Source organism: Lynx canadensis, chromosome B3 (assembly GCF_007474595.2).
Source record: "Lynx canadensis isolate LIC74 chromosome B3, mLynCan4.pri.v2, whole genome shotgun sequence".
Lineage (NCBI taxonomy): Eukaryota > Metazoa > Chordata > Mammalia > Carnivora > Felidae > Lynx > Lynx canadensis.
This window is the reverse complement of record NC_044308.2, coordinates 80,841,324-80,859,157: the sequence shown is the minus strand read 5'-3', so window position 1 is coordinate 80,859,157 and position 17,834 is coordinate 80,841,324. Positions and strand designations below refer to the sequence as shown.

General features: G+C 35.8%; 1 protein-coding gene across 6 annotated transcripts in view; it reads left to right on the top strand.

The window, feature by feature from the left end:
* Positions 1-17,834, top strand: part of HECTD1 (HECT domain E3 ubiquitin protein ligase 1) — a 92,623-nt gene that overhangs the window by 1,229 nt on the left and 73,560 nt on the right. For 5 of the 6 annotated variants that reach the window (XM_030318875.2, XM_030318881.2, XM_030318878.2 and 2 more), the window contains exon 2: positions 515-675. In XM_030318875.2, coding sequence (XP_030174735.1) covers positions 536-675 — 140 coding nt within the window. In that variant the 5' untranslated portion in view covers positions 515-535. Of the gene's footprint in view, positions 1-407; positions 676-17,834 lie in introns of all 6 variants that reach the window. The other variant, XM_030318876.2, reaches the window with a different exon arrangement.

Here is a 17,834-nt window from a genome sequence, read left to right as displayed (position 1 = left end):
GATAATCTTAAAGCAGAAACTTATTTTAGAGGGGGATTGGATCAAAGTGTTTAGAGCCTCCTCAAAATACTGAATCTAACCCTTATCTGAAGATCAGTTTTGGGTGGAGGAGGGGGGAAGAAGTTTGCTGGAAAAAAAAAAAAAGAACCTTTAGGAAGGTGTTCTTTGCCTTTTGGCACAGACGTTGGGTGATAGCAGTAGTGGGATCTGAAGCTTGTTTGACTGTGTTTGACAAAGACAGCTCTGGTTTCCAGTTAAGTAGAAACTACCTACCCTTATACTCTTGTGCAAAACTGGTTTTTATTTAGTATGATATATAAACATTAAACCTGAGGAATAAGGAAAGTGGAAAAACTGCTTTAAAGTACTTTCTCCAAACATACTTATGAGTCTTTTCTAATTCCTAGGACACCAGGAACATTTGGTTCTAGCTGATATAAAAAAAAAATTTTTAACCCAAGCTGATCTGTCCTGGATATTTAAAGGAATTTTCCTTTTACTTTTTTAATTTAAGCAAAGAGGCTTTTAAAAAACCATGGCAGATGTGGATCCTGATACATTGTTGGAATGGCTACAGATGGGACAGGGAGATGAAAGGGACATGCAGCTAATAGCCCTTGAACAGCTATGCATGCTGCTTTTGATGTCTGACAACGTGGATCGTTGTTTTGAAACGTAAGTACATCCCTTCATCATCTTTTGGAGTTGCTCTGGTGACATCTGTTTTCAACCATTTGCTGACTTCACTTTGCATAGAATTTTCTCTAGTGAGTTTTAAAGTTAACTTTTTAGAAGTTTCTGCAGTTTTACATTTTATTTCTGAGAAATAAAAATTAGTAAGTGAAGAAATTCCTGTAATGATCATTGTCATGACACAAATATGTTTGTTAAATGAATAGGAATTAGGGAAAACTAATTGTAACTTGATTCATTTTCAAAATACGTTATGAACTGAGAAAATACAAATACTTCTTTAAAGGTACCTATTTCTGTACCAAGAAATTACCTTGAAATAAACAAGGAAATAGAAAAGATAATGAACTTAGTTTCCAATCTCCCCTTTCTTCATTAGTATTATATGACATTGTACTTTTGTTAAAGCAAATGATTGCTTTGTAAATTTCAGTTTGGAGGGTTTAAATTGGATGTTACTCTTATAGCATATTTTTGGAATGGTAGAAACAGATTTTGAAATTTTAGAGAGTTTAAACAGTTTTATTCAGAGGTTTTAATGTAGAATTAGTGCAGAAATGTAAAAGAGAATTCATTACTAGATTGGCTATAAATGTTGTTTTTTCCCTCGTGTGATACTTGCCCAGTTAGATTAACCATTCTTCTGAATGCTGAACACATTTGGTTTTTATTGTTTATTTTATATTAATTAATTACAATTTTGAATTCCAGTAGTTAGTAAATGAAAACTCAGTTGTTTTCTGTATTTGTTTTAATGCTAGTTTGAAGAAATTAGAAAATGTTTTAGATGTTGACTTAAAACTTGGTATAATTATTTTAATTTCTTTGGATGGCAATAAAGGCTCTTATTACTAAATTGACAAAGTATTTTTAATTGTTTTCAATTTTGAATGAATAATTAAGATGAATTAATAAACGAAAATAACTTTTGGTTGTAAATCTGATTAAAATGATAAAAATCTTAGGATAAAAACCCTTATAAATAAAGTTTCAAAATCACAGTTTGTTAATGGCCAATTTATGTCAACTAGTTTTTGTTATTAACAAACTTTATAATAATTTAGCCCTCCTGTTGACACTTGTTTTAGCAGGATTCATAGCAAAGTGAAGTAGAATTTTGAATATTCATAGATTTCATTAGAAGGTCTTTATTAACTTGAGAATTACTTTTGGTATTTTATTAAAAATTTTTTTTGTTTTTAATTTTTCTTTTTCTTTTCTTTTTTATTTATTTTGAGAGAGACAGAGACAGCACAATTGGGGAGGGACAGAGAGAGAGAGAGAAAGAGAGAGAGAGAATTCTAAGCACTTACAGTGTGGAGCCTGATGTGGGGCTTGAACTCATGAACTGTGAGATCATGACCTGAGCCTAAACTAAGAGTTGGACACTTAACCAACTGAGCCACCCTGGTGCCCCTAAAAAAAAAAATTTTGGGGGGCGCCTGGGTGGCACAGTCGGTTAAGCGTCCGACTTCAGCCAGGTCACGATCTCACGGTCTGTGAGTTCGAGCCCCGCGTCAGGCTCTGGGCTGATGGCTCAGAGCCTGGAGCCTGTTTCCGATCCTGTGTCTCCCTCTCTCTCTGCCCCTCCCCTGTTCATTCTCTGTCTCTCTCTGTCCCAAAAATAAATAAACGTTGAAAAAAAAAATTTAAAAAGAAAAAAAAATTTTTTTAAAGTTTATTTATTTTGAGAGAGAGGGTGGGAGAGAGAATCCCAAGCAGGCTCCATGTTCAGCATGGAGCCTGACAGAGGGCTGGATCCCACAACCATGAGATCATGACCTGAGCTGAAATCAAGAGTTGGACACTTAGCCGACTGATCCGCCCAGGGGCCCCACTTTTGGTATTTTAAAAAGTTATACTTGTGGGTGTCTGGGTGGCTTAGTCAGTTAAATGTCCAACTTTGGCTCAGGACTCATGAGTTTGAGCCCCACGTCGCGCTCTGTGCTGACAGCTCAGAGTCTAGAACCTGCTTTGGATTCTTTGTCTCCCTCTCTTTGCCCGGTTCCCCTGCTCACACTGTCTCTCTCAAAAATACACGTTCAAAAAAATTAAAAAAAAAAAAAGTTACACTTGCTAGTCAAATTAAGTTGTTTTGCATCTTCTCTTAGGTACTAATGTATAGTAATTTGTAATGGCATTAAAAAAAGTGTTACCATATAAGAACAATTTTTAAGGACATTTTTAAAATATAAAACTCATCCCTATATAAAATTCTACCATCGTAACATAATTGTTATTTTTTCCATTTTCCCTTCTAGACTTTTATATTTGATACAATGTAATTTTAAGAAAGATGAAATTAAAGTCGATGTGACTTATATTTTTTATTTACTTAGTAAAGATACAAGACTATTTCAAATTGGAATGGTTATCCCTGTTTCATGTGGCATAACAGTCATTTGTCTACCTAAAAATGGATGTTTGATTAAATTTGTGACAATTAAAAAAAGAAACAAAACTTAGTTTGCTCTCTTTGTTCTTTAGTCAGATTTTTCTTGTCATGAGGAAAATTTAAACCAGAGAGGCCCCATAGTGAGGTGGAAAGAATGGGCTGTGGCATCAGAGATCTGAGTTCAGATTCTTGGATTCTTGATCAGCTACATGTAATTTAGCTTCTGAGAGCCTTTCTTTCTCTATAAAATAGCAGTTATCTTCTTTATTGTAGGCTCTTTGTGAGGATTAAATGAAAGAATGTATGTGAGAAGTGTTTTGGTTAAAGTGGGCTGCATACTAATATTAAATTTCTAATTTTGAATTTCATTTTGGGACTTTATTTTGTAAAACTGATTGATTTTGGAGAGCCTTTTTAAATTCTTTGCAACAGTCAACAAATAAGGTAGGGAAAAATAAGATGATACGCATATTTTGAATATTGGTGAAAATCTCCCATACCAACTTGAATTCATAAGGTACTAGCAAAGAGTCCTTAGTTACATTGAGTAAATATATGTTCAGATATTAATAGTTATATGTCTGTTTAGTCAAAAAAGGCAGATGTTAAGTCTTTTTCTTTAATTTAGATTTTACATGGCTCTCCATTTTTTGTAACAGTTTTGACTGTCTTTTTGAAGTTAATGAGTATACATTTTCTGTGAAACTGTGATGTTTCTTAGTAATGCCTGAACTTATAAGGTTATGCCCTAGAGAGTAAAATACAAGTTCGGGGTTAGTTTTTGCTTTCATTTGTGGTTAGTGAGTTAAATTTAATATGTTAAAAATTTAATAAGAATTAAATGAATTACAAATGATTTTGCATTCACATTAAAATGGATGATTATTGTACATACTATTATAAGTAGGTGCATCCTGGGTTCTCGTAGATCCTGCCTACTATACTTTCAGACAGTATAATTGAAAAGTTGTCTTTTCAGGGTGGAATCTAAGATTTCCCCAGAAGATCTAGAAAATGGAATATTAGGGGTACTACTTTTAGGTACCAGAAGGCTCTTTTTTTAAAAATAATCATCTTAGTTAATTATGAGGGCACAAAAGGATACAGAGTACAAAGTCTCTTGCTCTCCTGTTTCTGACTAATCAGTTCAAAGGCAACCACTATTAAAGATTTTCCTAGTGTATTCTTTGGGTGAGATCCCAAAGAAGACTCTTGAGTCTGGATTCCAAAGTGGTTGAATACAGTGGTAAAAACCTTCTGTTGTGTATTTACAGGAAAAAATAAAAAAATACCTACAACAGTGACAAGGGTTTAACCTTATAAATTGTCTTCCTACTTTATGTCAGATGTTAGAGATACGGTGATGACCAAAACAGATAGAGTCTCTGCTCTTATGGTGCCTACTAGTCTAATAGGGAAGGCAGATATTAAGTAATTATAGAAATAAAATTGTGGTTGTAAATTGTGATAAGTGCGATGAAGGAAAAGGTTAGGGTGCTATGACAGTATGTAGAACACACATGACCTGGAGGGGTGGGAATGGTCACTGTGGCCTTCTTTGAGGAAGTGGTTTTTCCTAGAGATATGAAGGATGAATAAGTTTATGGGATAAAGTATGAAGAGGTAAGGTAGAAAGGTGTTCAAAGAAGAGGCAATGTGTGAAGAATTTGAAGTGGCTAAGTATGACGTGATTGAGTAATTTAGAGAAAACTATTGTCACTGGGACAAGGAAAGGTTGCAGAGTGCTTTGTAGAAGGTAGAGGCTAGATGGGATGGAGTCTTGTATATATGACAAGAAAAGCTTTTGGTTTTATCTTAAGAGATAAAAGTACTGTAGAAGACTGTGGAGTACTGTAAGAGTGACTGATGTGATTATGTTGTCTTTCAAAAACATTAACTACTCTAACAAAAGTAGATAGGTGGAGAGGACAGAAAGAACAAATGCTTGTAGACTTGGTAGATTATTATCCAGAGAGAGAGGTTTGTAGTAACAGAAGTAAAAAGAAGTGGATAGATTTGAGATAGATTCAGGAGGTAAAATAGAACTTGTCGAATGATTGTATATGAGAGAGTGAGAAAGGAGGTATCTGGAATATTCAGGTTATAATGGATGTTGGTGCCATTCATTGAGAGAGAACACTGGAAGAGTTTTGAGGGGCTAAGAACATGAGTTTGGATTTGGCTGGATTCTCATATCTGCCTCTGCATTCAGTCTATTGCATTGTATTTTGATTGAAATGTATGAAAAAAAATCCTCCATAGATGTAGTTGGCAAAGGGAGGAATGTTGTAATGATTTTTTAAATATAATTATGGGTATTCTTCTTTGATACCATACAAAACTGGACAAATGATAGTTTCTTAAGGGTTAGTTACAATGTGGATTCTGAATCATGTCAGTGAACTTTTTATACTCTGTACCCATTTTTAAGCTTGTACAGTTGTGCACTGATCACTGATTTACTGAGCTGTACAGATATTCCAAGTGTTAACATATGTCATTCTACAGTATCACAAACTCACATTTGTTTAATGTGAATACTGGTATCAGAAAAGTTTCAATATTGGGAAGCTGTCCAGTTCATGGTGGTAGATACAAGTTTTCCAAAATTGTCATTTTTGCTTGAGAGCTTTAATGTTATCATTGGTGATAAATACTGTCAGTTGTTTTCCTTGAAGTGGAAGGCTTATTTACTTCGTTAAGTTTTAAGAAAATGTTTGCCAGATATCCAAGTCTGAATAATCATGGTTTGTCGGAAGTTCTTTCAAGTAAACATGGTGTTGCATGAAAAAAGTGTCTAGTTCAGCTCTATAACAGTGCTTTCCTTTGACACAACCATCATTCTTCAGGATGCAGAAGTGCTTTACACTTACTTCCATTTTCTGATGTAGGATATTAAAAAAAATAGGTATTCGAGGGTTGAGTTACAGTAAAATAATTATTTTTGCTTCATCAAGGTTATTCTGTAGTGAAATTGGCTCCTCCCTCCCCCCATGCTAGAGCTTGGCAGTGAAGAATCCAATTAGTAGTAGTACAGTTTAGTACCCCTGGCCTTGATTCATGCTGAAGCACCAGCAGTTTCATCCACCATTGCTTTTGCGTCATTAGTATACATGTCAACACAGGAGGAAAGTGATTCAAAAAGAGAAAGGACAATTGTGTTTAATTGTGGTGAGAGGTCAAGTAGGGTGAAGACTGAAAGGTGTCCTTTAGCCTCATTCTCAAGGGCATTGATCTTTTTTTTTTCTTTAAGTTTATTTATTTTGAGAGAGTATGGGCATGAGTGGGGGAGGGGCAGAGAGGGAGTGACAGCATCCCAAGAGGGCCCCGCAGTGCCAGCACGGAGCCCATCGTGGGGCTTGAATTCAAGAACTGAGAGATCATGACCTGAGCTGAGATCGAGTTGGACGCTTAACCGACTGAGCCATGCAGGCACCCCCTAAGATCATTGATCTTAATGAGAGCTGAATGGAGGGTGATAAGGGGCAGATTTGAATTGGTCCAGAAGTAGGATATGAAGAAATAGAGATGGGGAGTGTGGAAAAGGTTTTTGAAAAATTAGATTGGAATGGGGGTGTAGGGTTTTGTCTTTTAAAGGTTATAGAGGTAGGAGAGAGAATGGAATATCTGTAGTGTTTAGGATTCTGAGAAACTGGGAGAAAATCAGCTTCTGTTAAGACTGGTGCTTTTTAAACTTCAGTGTGCATGATGTGAATCATCTGGGGATCTTGTTAAATTGCAAGTTGTGATTCATTTGGTCTGGTGTGCTACCTGATAGTCTGCATTCCTAGTATGCTGCCAGATAATGCTGAAGCTGTTGGTCAGAATATCTTAGTTTAGTAGCAAAGCTCTCACTGTTGGAGAGAGAGATTTTAGGTAGTGTGTTCTTGTTGTAAAGCAGGGAAGATGGAGAGATTAAATGCAGATGTTTTAGGTTTGATGGTAAAAAGCTGAAGGAATTTCTGTGTGATGACATCTGTTTTCTCCCTGGAGTAGGAGACTAAAAAGAGTGACAATACCTCGGATTGGTATGGGGAAATTATTATGCTCATATAGTGCTAGTAGCTTCATAACAGATATCCCTGTCTCCAAGCTGACTGTACCCAGAGTTATAGTCTTAAAATATTCATGGTCTTTTCCCCCAACTTTTTTGAGGTGTAAAGGGTCTTAAAATACTGATTTGATTGTATCACTCACTTTTACAAAATCTTCTGGGTCTTTACCTAATGGACAGAATTTAAATGTTGATTTCAAAGACATCTCCTGTGTTCCTACAGTACTAGATACATAATATAACTACTACTTTTGTTTTTCTGTTGCTAAGCATACTGCCTGGCATACAATAGCTAATATCCAGGTACTGAGAAACTGAAGAAATTATTCATGTTGTGCTTGTTTTTCACTTAGGCCTAAAATGCCTAAAAAAAGTACTTACGGAGTCATGAAATTAGTTGGTAAGCATGCAAGAGAAGGAGCATTGTATTCTCTGTAGTACAAACAATGACAGCATCAATATATATTTTCCCTACCTCTCTGCGTTTATGTACCTGCCTTTTCCATATTAACTCCTGTTTTCATCTACCTCATGGTAGAGTAACAGGGAAGTGAAATTACTTTTTTGATCAGCCCACAGCTGATGCTTTCTTGATTAGAGAATGTTCACCAAATATGTATAATCCTGAAAAATTAAGTAATTTCTGTTTACAGAAATCAGGTGTTTATATACTTCTTTTCAGTGGACAGCAGAAAGAAGCGCTGGAAGATGAAAACCATTCTCTAAGGTTCTTATCCCTGGGCTCTAGGGGGCTCATAGATAATGATCTTCAGTGAGCTTTGTTTATCAAAGTGTCTATCGCCTTAAAATGTAAAAAAAAAAAAAGCCAACTCTTCCAGTTTATAGAAAATTTTAGACCTTTGAGTTCCTCAGAGCTTAGCACTGTCTTGTTCATCTTTGTATCCTACCCCCCCAACACTTAGCACAACACTTGGCATAAAAAGGCATTCAGTAGATAGTTGTTGGATGAATTGCAGTCAGATTTGTGTGTGTATTTTAACTGGAGAAAAGCAAGTCTACATATTGGAATTTTACTCCTTTTTTCTTTGAGAGGGAAGGCCATAATTTTCAACTGCCGTGCCATGAGTTATTTTTAGTTAAGCAACACAGAGTCAAAGCTGGGACAGGGACAAAAATAAAATAAAAGATGAGGGGCACCTGGGTGACTTGGTCAGTTGAATGTCTGACTCTTGATTTCAGCTCAGGTCATGATTTCAGGGACATGGTTATCGAGCCCCGCATGGGGCTTAATGCTGAACATGCAGCCTGCTTAAGATTCTCTCTCTCTGCCCCTTTCCCTTGTTCACACTCTTTCTCTCTCTAAAATAAAAAAATTAATAAAATAAAATAAAAGATGAAAGGACTCAAAAGATGCTATTTATTATCTTTACAAAACCAAATTTATTAGACTTTTGTAGTTAAACTTTTGTTTAGTTTTATATAAAAGAAATGGAGAATTTACAGACTGTAGTCAGTAAAATATTGCCACTATACATAACTTCCTTTTTTTTTTAAAGTTAAATTTTATATTGTAAATCTTAAGAAATCTTTGCCAAAATTCAAGTGATGCAGTCTAGAAAAAGAGTATGATATAGTATAAAAACTATTACAGTGCCCAGGGAAATTATTTCTCTTTGGAACCTCATGAAACTTGTTCTTATTTTAAGTTATTTATCTCTGCTTTTCATCAGGGAAAGGTTCTGATGTGATTGCAGGTAGCATTTTGGAAACCATTGCTTAAATTTGGATTCATCTGAAGTTTCTTAATCTCATTGGTGTGGTTGACTGGTCTGACAGTTCCATATAGATGAGTAATCCTAATGTTTCCTAATTAAGAAACATAGACCTTTGAGTCTATAGGTTGGTATTATAGCATAGTACTAGGTTTAATATACTGTATAAATGTAATTTCTACCCATAAAGTAAGAGACAAATATTTAGCAAGTAAAATTTTGAAAAACTCTTTAATTGAAAATAAGATTTTATACCATAGGTGTATACTTTTAGTGCTATTCAGGGAGGTCTGTGATTATTATATGCATGATCTTTATTTTTTTTCTTAAATATATTTAAATTACAGTAAAGTTCCACTTTTGACAAATGCAGAGCCATGTAACCACCACCCACAGTTGAAATGCATAGCAGTTTCCTAGAGCCATACCTTTGAAGTTAAATCCTTCCCCAACTCCAGTGCTTGACCATCAGTGGTTTGTTCTCTGCTGCTATAGTTTTGTCTTCTACATAGTGTTGTATGAGTAGAATCATATATACATTGTGTAGCCTTTGAATCTGGCTTCAGATTCAAATGTAAATGTAGTATATTGCACTTGAGAATCATCCATGTTGCTGTGTGTGTAATAGTTCCTTCCTTCCCATTGCTGTGTAGTACCATTTTATGGATGCATCCCAGAGGCGGTTTATCCATTTACCTCTTGAAGGTAAATGGTTTTTCTAGTTTTGGTCATTATGACCAAAGTTGCTATAAACATTAGCATACAGATTTCTGTGTAAATATGAATTTTCATTTCTTCTGAAATTCTTAGAGAAAAATCTGACAAGATGCAGAAATTGGGAAACTGATTTCAAAATTACATGGAAATGCAAAGGACCTATGCTAACCAAAACAAGTTAGAGGACTAATGATACTGTATTTGAATCCCTGTTCTATAGCTACAGTAATCAAAACAGTGTGGTATTGATGTAAAGCTAAATGGATTGATGAGATGGAATAGTTCAGAAATAGACTCATGTACAGGGACACCTCATTTCAACAAAGGTGCAAAGGCAGTTCAGTGGAAGAGGGTAGTTTTTTTTTGTCTGTTTGTTTTTTATGGTGCTGGAACAATTGTATCCACATGGATAAAAGAAAACTGTGATTCATATCCCACACCTTACACAAAAATAAACTTAAAATTAATCATAGATCTAAATGTTAAACGTATAACTATAAAATCTCTAGAAGAATACATAGGAGATAACCTTTGTGACCCTAGGTTAGGCAAATATTTCTTAAATAAACACCAACAACACAATCCGTAGGAATAAATTGATATGTTTAACTAATTCTTTCTGTAATAGAGGACTGTTAAGGTTACTTAATTCTTCTTGAGTGAATTTCGGTAGTATGTCTTTGAAGGAATTTATGGGCATAGAGTTGTTTGTAGTATTCCTTTTTTATCCTTTGGATGTTTGTACAGTATGTAGTGATAATTTTCTTTTTCATTTTGAGACTGGTAATTTTTATCTTTTGATCAGTCCGACTAAAGATTACCAATTTTATTAATCTTTTCAAAGAAGCAGCTTTTGGTTTAGTTCATTTTTTATATTTTCTTGTTTTAAGTTTTATTGATTTCTGTTCTGTATTAGTTCCTTCTGCATTGGTTTGAAGTTTAATTTGTCCTTTTTTTCTGGTTCTTAGGTGAAAGCTTAGGTTACAATTTGAGACCTTGTCTAATATAAGCATTTAATAATAAATTTCTCTTTTCGCTTTAGTTGATTTTGTTTCTTTTCATTTGGCTCACAAAATTTAAAAACTTCCTTTAGAACTTTCTTTTTTACCCACAGGTTATTTAAATTTTTTTTTTCAACGTTTTTATTTATTTTTGGGACAGAGAGAGACAGAGCATGAACGGGGGAGGGGCAGAGAGAGAGGGAGACACAGAATCAGAAACAGGCTCCAGGCTCTGAGCCATCAGCCCAGAGCCTGATGCGGGGCTCGAACTCCCAGACCGCGAGATCGTGACCTGGCTGAAGTCGGACGCTCAACCGACTGCGCCACCCAGGCGCCCCTACCCATAGGTTATTTAAAAGTGTTGCTTAAGTTACAAATATTTGGGGGTTTCCAGATATTTTTGTGTTCTTGTTGTGGTCAGAGAATATATTATTTTAATTATTTTAAATCTGTTAAGGTTTGTATTATGGCCCATGTGTCTGTTTTTTGGTGATTTGTCCACATGCACTTGAGAAGAATGTATATTCTGCCCTTGTTGGGTGGAATGTTCTCTAAGTGTCATATTAGGTCAGGTTGATTGATAGTGGTGATCAGTCTATATTGTTGATTGCCTGTCCATGTGTTTTATAGGTTCCAGAAAGACATGTGTTGAAGTCTCCAAGTATTTCTCTTCAATTATTTCTGTTTTTCAAGTATTTTGAAGCCTTAAGGTGTCTTTAAAAGGATTGTTTTCTTGGTGAATCAACCCTTTGTCATTATGAAAAGACTCTTTTTATCTCTGGTAATTTTCCATGTTCTAAAGTTTATTTTGTCTTCTATAACTATAGCCACTCAAGCTTGCTTGCTTTTTTTTTTTAAGATTTTATTTTAGGTAGCCTCTACACCCAACATGGGGCTCAAACTCACAACGCTAAGATCAAGAGTCACATGCTTCACTGACTGAGCCAGCTATGCACCCCTCAAGCTTTCTTTTGATAGTGTTTGTTTAGTCTATGTTTTCCCATCCTTTCAGTTTTAACCAATCTATGTCGTTGTATATATGTGGGTTTCTTGTAGACAGTATATGGTTGGCTTGTGTGTGTGTGTGTGTGTGTGTGTGTTTTAAGTAGGCTCCACGCCCACTGTGGCACTTGAACTCACAACCCTGAGATTAAGAGTCACGTGCTCTATTGAGCTATTGGCTTGTGTTTCTTTAAATCCAACCTGACAGTCTCTTGTTTGAAATTGGTGAATTTAGACCATTTACATTTGATATAACTTTTAGTGTATTTGGATATATGTATAATGTTTGAATATTTGTTTTTTGTTCAGTTTTTTTTTCTTTCCTGTCTTTCAAAGTATAGAATATTTTGTAGTGTTATATTTTAACTTAGCTATTGTGTTTTGTCTCTGTCCCTTTATGTATATATATTTTTAAACGTTTATTTTTGAGAGAGAGAGAGAGAGAGCGTGTGCGAGTGGGCACCTGCAGGGGAGGGGCAGAGAGAGAGGGGAACACAGAATCTGAAGCAGGCTCCAGGCTCTGAGCTGTCAGCACAGGGCCAGTGTGGGGCTTGAACTCGTGAACTCTGAGATCATGACCTGAACTGAAGTCGGCTGCTTAACCAACTGAGCCGCCCAGGCACCCCTAATATTTATGTGTTTTAAATTGATATACATTGAAAATCTCAAGATACTCTGTTACAATTTTCACTTTCAGCAGTCAGGTTAATGGGAGAAGAAGAATCTATTATATTTACCTATGTATTTATTTCTTTTTTTCATTCCTGTAAAGTTCCATGTATCTCTCTGGTGTTCTTTTCTTTCATTCTGAAGAACTTTCTTTAGTATTTCTTTTAGGGAGGTCTGCTACTGATGAAATTCTCTTAGTCTTCCTTCATCTGAGAATATCTTTATTTTGCCTTCATGCTGTGAAGATACTCTTGCTGGATATAAAATTCTGGGTTGAGAGTTCTTTTCAGCATTTTAAAGATATCATTCCACTATTTTCTCACTTTAATGGTTTCTGATGAGAAATCTGCGCTCATTCTAATCTTTGTTTCTTTGTGTTGTATTTCCCTTGCTCTTTTTAAGGTTTTTAAAAATATATGCCTTTGGCTTTTTGCTATTGGATAATGATTTTTTCTGTGCATGGTTGTCTTTGAATTTGTCTTATTTGAGGTTTACTGAACTTCTTGAATCTGTATGTCTTTGACCAAATTTGGGAAGCTTCTTCAAATCTATTTTCTATAGCCATTTTTTTCTCCTTTCCTTCTAGGACAATAGTGGCACAAATGTTACATTTTTTGATAATGCTCCCTCAGGTTCCTGAGAGTTTTCCTTTTTTTTCTCCCAATCTTTTTACTCTCTGTTCCATCTGTAAGGTTTTTTCCCCTCACAAATTGTGCTTTTTATTTCTAAAACTTTTATTTGATTCTTTTTTATATTTTCTGTTTCTCTGCTGAAAACTTCTGTTTCCAGTCATTTCAAGAATGTTCACATTTACCTGGTAGAGTATAGCTATAAAAGCTGATTTATAATCCTCTTTGGTAATTTTAACATCCAGATTGACTCAGGCTTGCATCTGTTGGCTGTCTTTTTTTCTTGAGTTGGATAGATCAGATTGTACTGATTGTGTTTCAAGTTATTTTGGATTTTATCTTAGATATTTCGGATATTATATTGTGAGATTCTGGGTTTTATAAAAATCCTCTGGAGATAATGTTGATTTTGTTGTTTTATATTGGTATGTAGTCAACCCAGTTAGATTTAGACTGCAAGTTCTGTCTTGCTCTTTGTAGGTGGTGGTTCCAGTGTCCGTGATTTCGTAGCCTTTGTTATGGTGTTTGGGTCTACTCTGTACACGTGTCATTCTTAGTATAATCTGGGACTTGGATGGTGGATTATGTCATAGTTGTCAAAGTTTTTGCTGCTGTTCTTCACCTCTCCTCCACTGTGCAGTTTGGAGGTGAGCTTAGGATTTGTGTTGGGGATCCTCTTTTTTGCTCTTTCTTCTGAGATTTCCCCTGTATCTTTTGGCTACCCAGAGCCCTTTTTTTACTAGTGTTCTGAAACTGGGACTCTCTTGATGTTACAGCTACACTTCTTCCCACCCCCTATCCTCCATTCTTCTTCCCCCTTGTGCTGGGACTAGACTAGACTGCCCCCCAGGTGAAAGTATTGAGAAAAAAAGAAGAAGATAATAGGATTCTTCTCATGCTCTTTTGACCACAGGGGCTCCTTTTCTTAGTTCCCAGTTCTCTGCAGGGCTCAGGCCACCTCCACTGCACTGTGGATGTGTCATTCAGGGTTTAGTTTGAGGCTTAACTCTGAGGCTAGCCTTTGGGCCAGGCAGGGAGAAAAAGCCTCAGTACTTTTTCCTCACACTCTCTGGCTCACAATGACCCTCTTTCTTGGTTCTGAGTTTTTGTTCTGTGCTCCTGCTACATAGTTTGGGGACTTGCCTCATCCAGGGGTCAAACCAGGAAAGAAAAGAGGAAAGGAAAAAGCCCCTGAAACTCACTTCCATCATGGGTCTTTATTTAAGTTTTGACTTCCTATCCAGTCTATCTGCTGTGTACTTTTCAGAGTCCTCAGATACTTTTTTTTCCCAGTAAGTTTATTTTGTGAGATAGAGAACACAAGTGGGGGAGGGGCAGAGAGAGGGAGAGACAGAATCCCAAGCAAGCTCTGTGCCTTCAGCGCAGAGCCTGACATCAGGCTTGAATTCACATACCGTGAGATCATGACCTGAGCTGAGATTAAGAGTCAGACACTTCACCGACTGAACCACCCAGGTGTCTCAGTTGCTTTTTTTGTTTTGTCCAAGGTTTTTGGTTGCAATCATTGGGAGAAATAGGCTGTAATAAGCTTAGTGAAGTTGACTTGTCCCAAACTTTAAATTTATTTTCTGGGAATTACAAAATACGTTTGTTTCAAAAATTTGAAAAAAAATCAGAAAAGGAAGTTTAGAGAATGAGAAATTTGGGAAATTCAGAAGAGTTTAAAGAAGCTTAGAATTTCTCTAATTTTCAGAGAAATTATCTATAACTGCACCATTCAGAAATAAGCCATTTTAACTTTTTCCTCTAGTTTTTTCTCAGGATATTTTTACACAAACACTAATGGCTATGAGTTTTTTCATTTATTTTATATTTCTGTTAAACAATATTTGTATCATAAGTTTTCAGTAAGTACCTTAATAAAACCTTCATAACCTGTCATACAATTATGTCATATACTTAATTATGCCCTTGTTATTAGATATATATAGTTCATATCACTGAAATCTTTGTACATTTTTGTCTGATAACTTTTTTGAAGTCTTGAATTCACCATTATATATAAAAGGAAATCAAAATTTTCTCATTTGTTTGAAATATTTAATTATTTTTAGAAATCTGACCAAATGTGTTTGTATATAATTATCTTCTTAGAACCACCTTCAAAATGGTACTGCATTTGATAGAGGACCTTGTGGTTTTGGGTTGTTTTGAACTTTACAGTTTATTGTAGGAAAATCCAATTGAAGATAATGTTACAAATTTTCATTCCTTGGAGCAATGAATGAGTAGGTTTCTAAATTTTGATTTTTATCTTTTAAGAGAAATTGGAATGGAAATTTTAAAATGATGTTTATATTTGCCCAGTATGGTTTTGTATGTACCTCAAGTATGTGTTCATACAGAAATAAGGTCTGTATTAGAAATACAGGAATAAAATATGAATGATTGGAGGAGCACCTGAGTGGCTCATTCAGTTAAGCATCTGACTCTTGATTTTGGCTCAGGTCATGGTCTCACAGTTCATGGGTTTGATCCCCCCATCGGACTCTGTGCTGACAGTGCAGAGCCTGCTTGGGATTCTCTCTCTCTCTGTCGCTCTGTCTCTGTCTCTCTCGCTCTCTCGCCCTCCCTGCCTCTCTCTCTCTCTTTCTTAACTTTTTTTTTTAATGTTTTTTTAATTTATTTTTGAGACAGAGAGAGATAGAGCATGAGCATAGGAGGGGCAGAGAGAGAGGGAGACAAAGAATCTGAAGTAGGCTCCAGGCTTCAAGCTGTCAGCACAGAGCCTGACGCAGGGCTTGAACTCACAGACTGTGAGATCATGACCTGAGCTGAAGTTGGAGGCTTAACCGACTGAGCTACCCAGGCACCCCCCCCCTCTCTTTCAAAATAAATAAATACACTTTAAAAAATGAAAAAAATATACTTTAAAAAAATATGAGTGATTGAATTCATTTTGGAATTTACTTGGTAATTTTTTGTTATTCTCATCAGAAACTCTTTGTGTCCTGAAGTGTTTGTATATATGTATATGTGTGTGTGTGTACAGCTTTAGGTTCTTTATTTTCTTGGTGGGGGGTTGAATAATTCTGTGTTTAATATAATTAAAAAAATTGTTTTAATATGAAATTTATTGTCAGATTGGTTTGCATACAACACCCAGTGCTCATCCTAACAGGTGCCCTCCTCAATTCCCATCACCCACTTTCCCCTCCCTCCTACCCCCCATCAACCCTCAGTTTATTCTCAGTCTTTAAGAGTCTCTTATGGTTTGCCTGCCTCCCTCTCTAACTTTTTTCCCCCTTCCGCTCCCCCATGGTCTTCTGTCAAGTTTCTCAGGATCCACATAAGAGTGAAAATGTATGGTATCTGTCTTTCTCTGTATGACTTATTTCACTTAGCATAACACTCTCCAGTTCCATCCACATTGCTACAAAAGGCCATATTTCATTCTTTCTCATTGTTTATTTATTTTTGAGAGAGACAGCGAGCAGGGGAGAGGCAGAGAGAGAGGGAGACACAGGATCTGAAGCAGGCTCCAGGCTCTGAGCTGTCAGCACAGAGGCTGATGTGGGGCTCAATCTCACCCACCGTGAGATCATGATCTGAGCTGAAGTCTGACACTTAACCAACTGAGCCACCCAGGTGCCCCATTCTGTGTTTAATTTTAAAAGTTTATTAATTTTATTGTGGCCAGTCAAATTTTATGAAGTAAAGTTTTATTTTATCTTATTAAATGTTTATTTATTTTGAAAGAGAGAACATGAGCACAGGAAGGGCAGAGAGAGAAGGAGAGAGAGAATGCACTGTTAGTGCAGAGCCTGATGCAGGGCTTAAACTCACAAACCATGAGATCATGACCTGAGCAGAAATCAAGAGTTGGATGCTTAACTGGCTGAGCCACCCAGACACCCCAAGGCTAGGCATATATCTTATGTGGATGTCTAAGTAGCTATTTGAATAGTCCAAACAAGAGTTTGAGGTTGGCTTGTAAAAGATGATTGAGAGAAGTGGACAGATTTAGGATATATTTTAGAGGGAAAATTGGTGTGATTTAACTTATGGATTGGATGTGTAATGTGAGGAAAATAGGGGAAAAACTAAGGATGATTCTTAGGTTTCTGGCCTTTTGAATGGTTGTAATAATCACAAAGATGATGATTTGGGAGTGGAGGAACAAAGCAGGAGTTTTGTTTAGGATATGCCCTTTTTAGGTGCCTGTGATAACCATAAAGTTGAGGTTGAGTTCAACGACCAAGTTGAATTATCTATCAACATAGGGTTTCTCTGAAAATGATATTAAGAAATTCTCGGTCAACTATACTCAAAAAAAAAAAAAAAAAGATTAAAAAAAATCCCTAACCAACAACCGAAGGCACAGTTTTAAGGTATTACATGTTAATATTACAATGGTTGTTTTAAAGCAGGAAAACCAGTAGAGTATGTTAAGAAACAATACTTGTTTTAAAAAAAAAAATACTTGTTAGTGATTTTTTTTAGTTCATTATGAACTTTTAAGTAATATAAGTATAGTTCTTTCAACTGGTTTGTGCTTTTTAGAGATCATTAATTAATATTGGCATGTTTTTCCCTGCCTTTTTGCTCAATTTATAGTTGATTTGTGTTGAGATTTTGTAATTTGCTTTGATTCTAAACACTTTTTTTTTAAATGTTTATTTATTTTTCAGAGAGAGTGAGCAAGCATGAGAGGGGGAGGGACAGAGAGAAAGGGAGACAGAATCTGAAGCAGGCTCCAGGCTCTGAGCTGTTAGCACAGAGCCTGATGTGGGGCTCAAACTCATAAACTGCAAGATCATGACCTGAGCCAAAGTCGGGTGCTTAATGAACTGAGCTTCCCAGGTGCCCCTGCTTTGATTCTAAATTAAAAAATTAGTGATTTTATATATGAAAATGCCTAAATACTTTCTCATTGTTGAAAAAGTAAGGAGCCATAAAAAGAATTATTTTTCTGCCCAT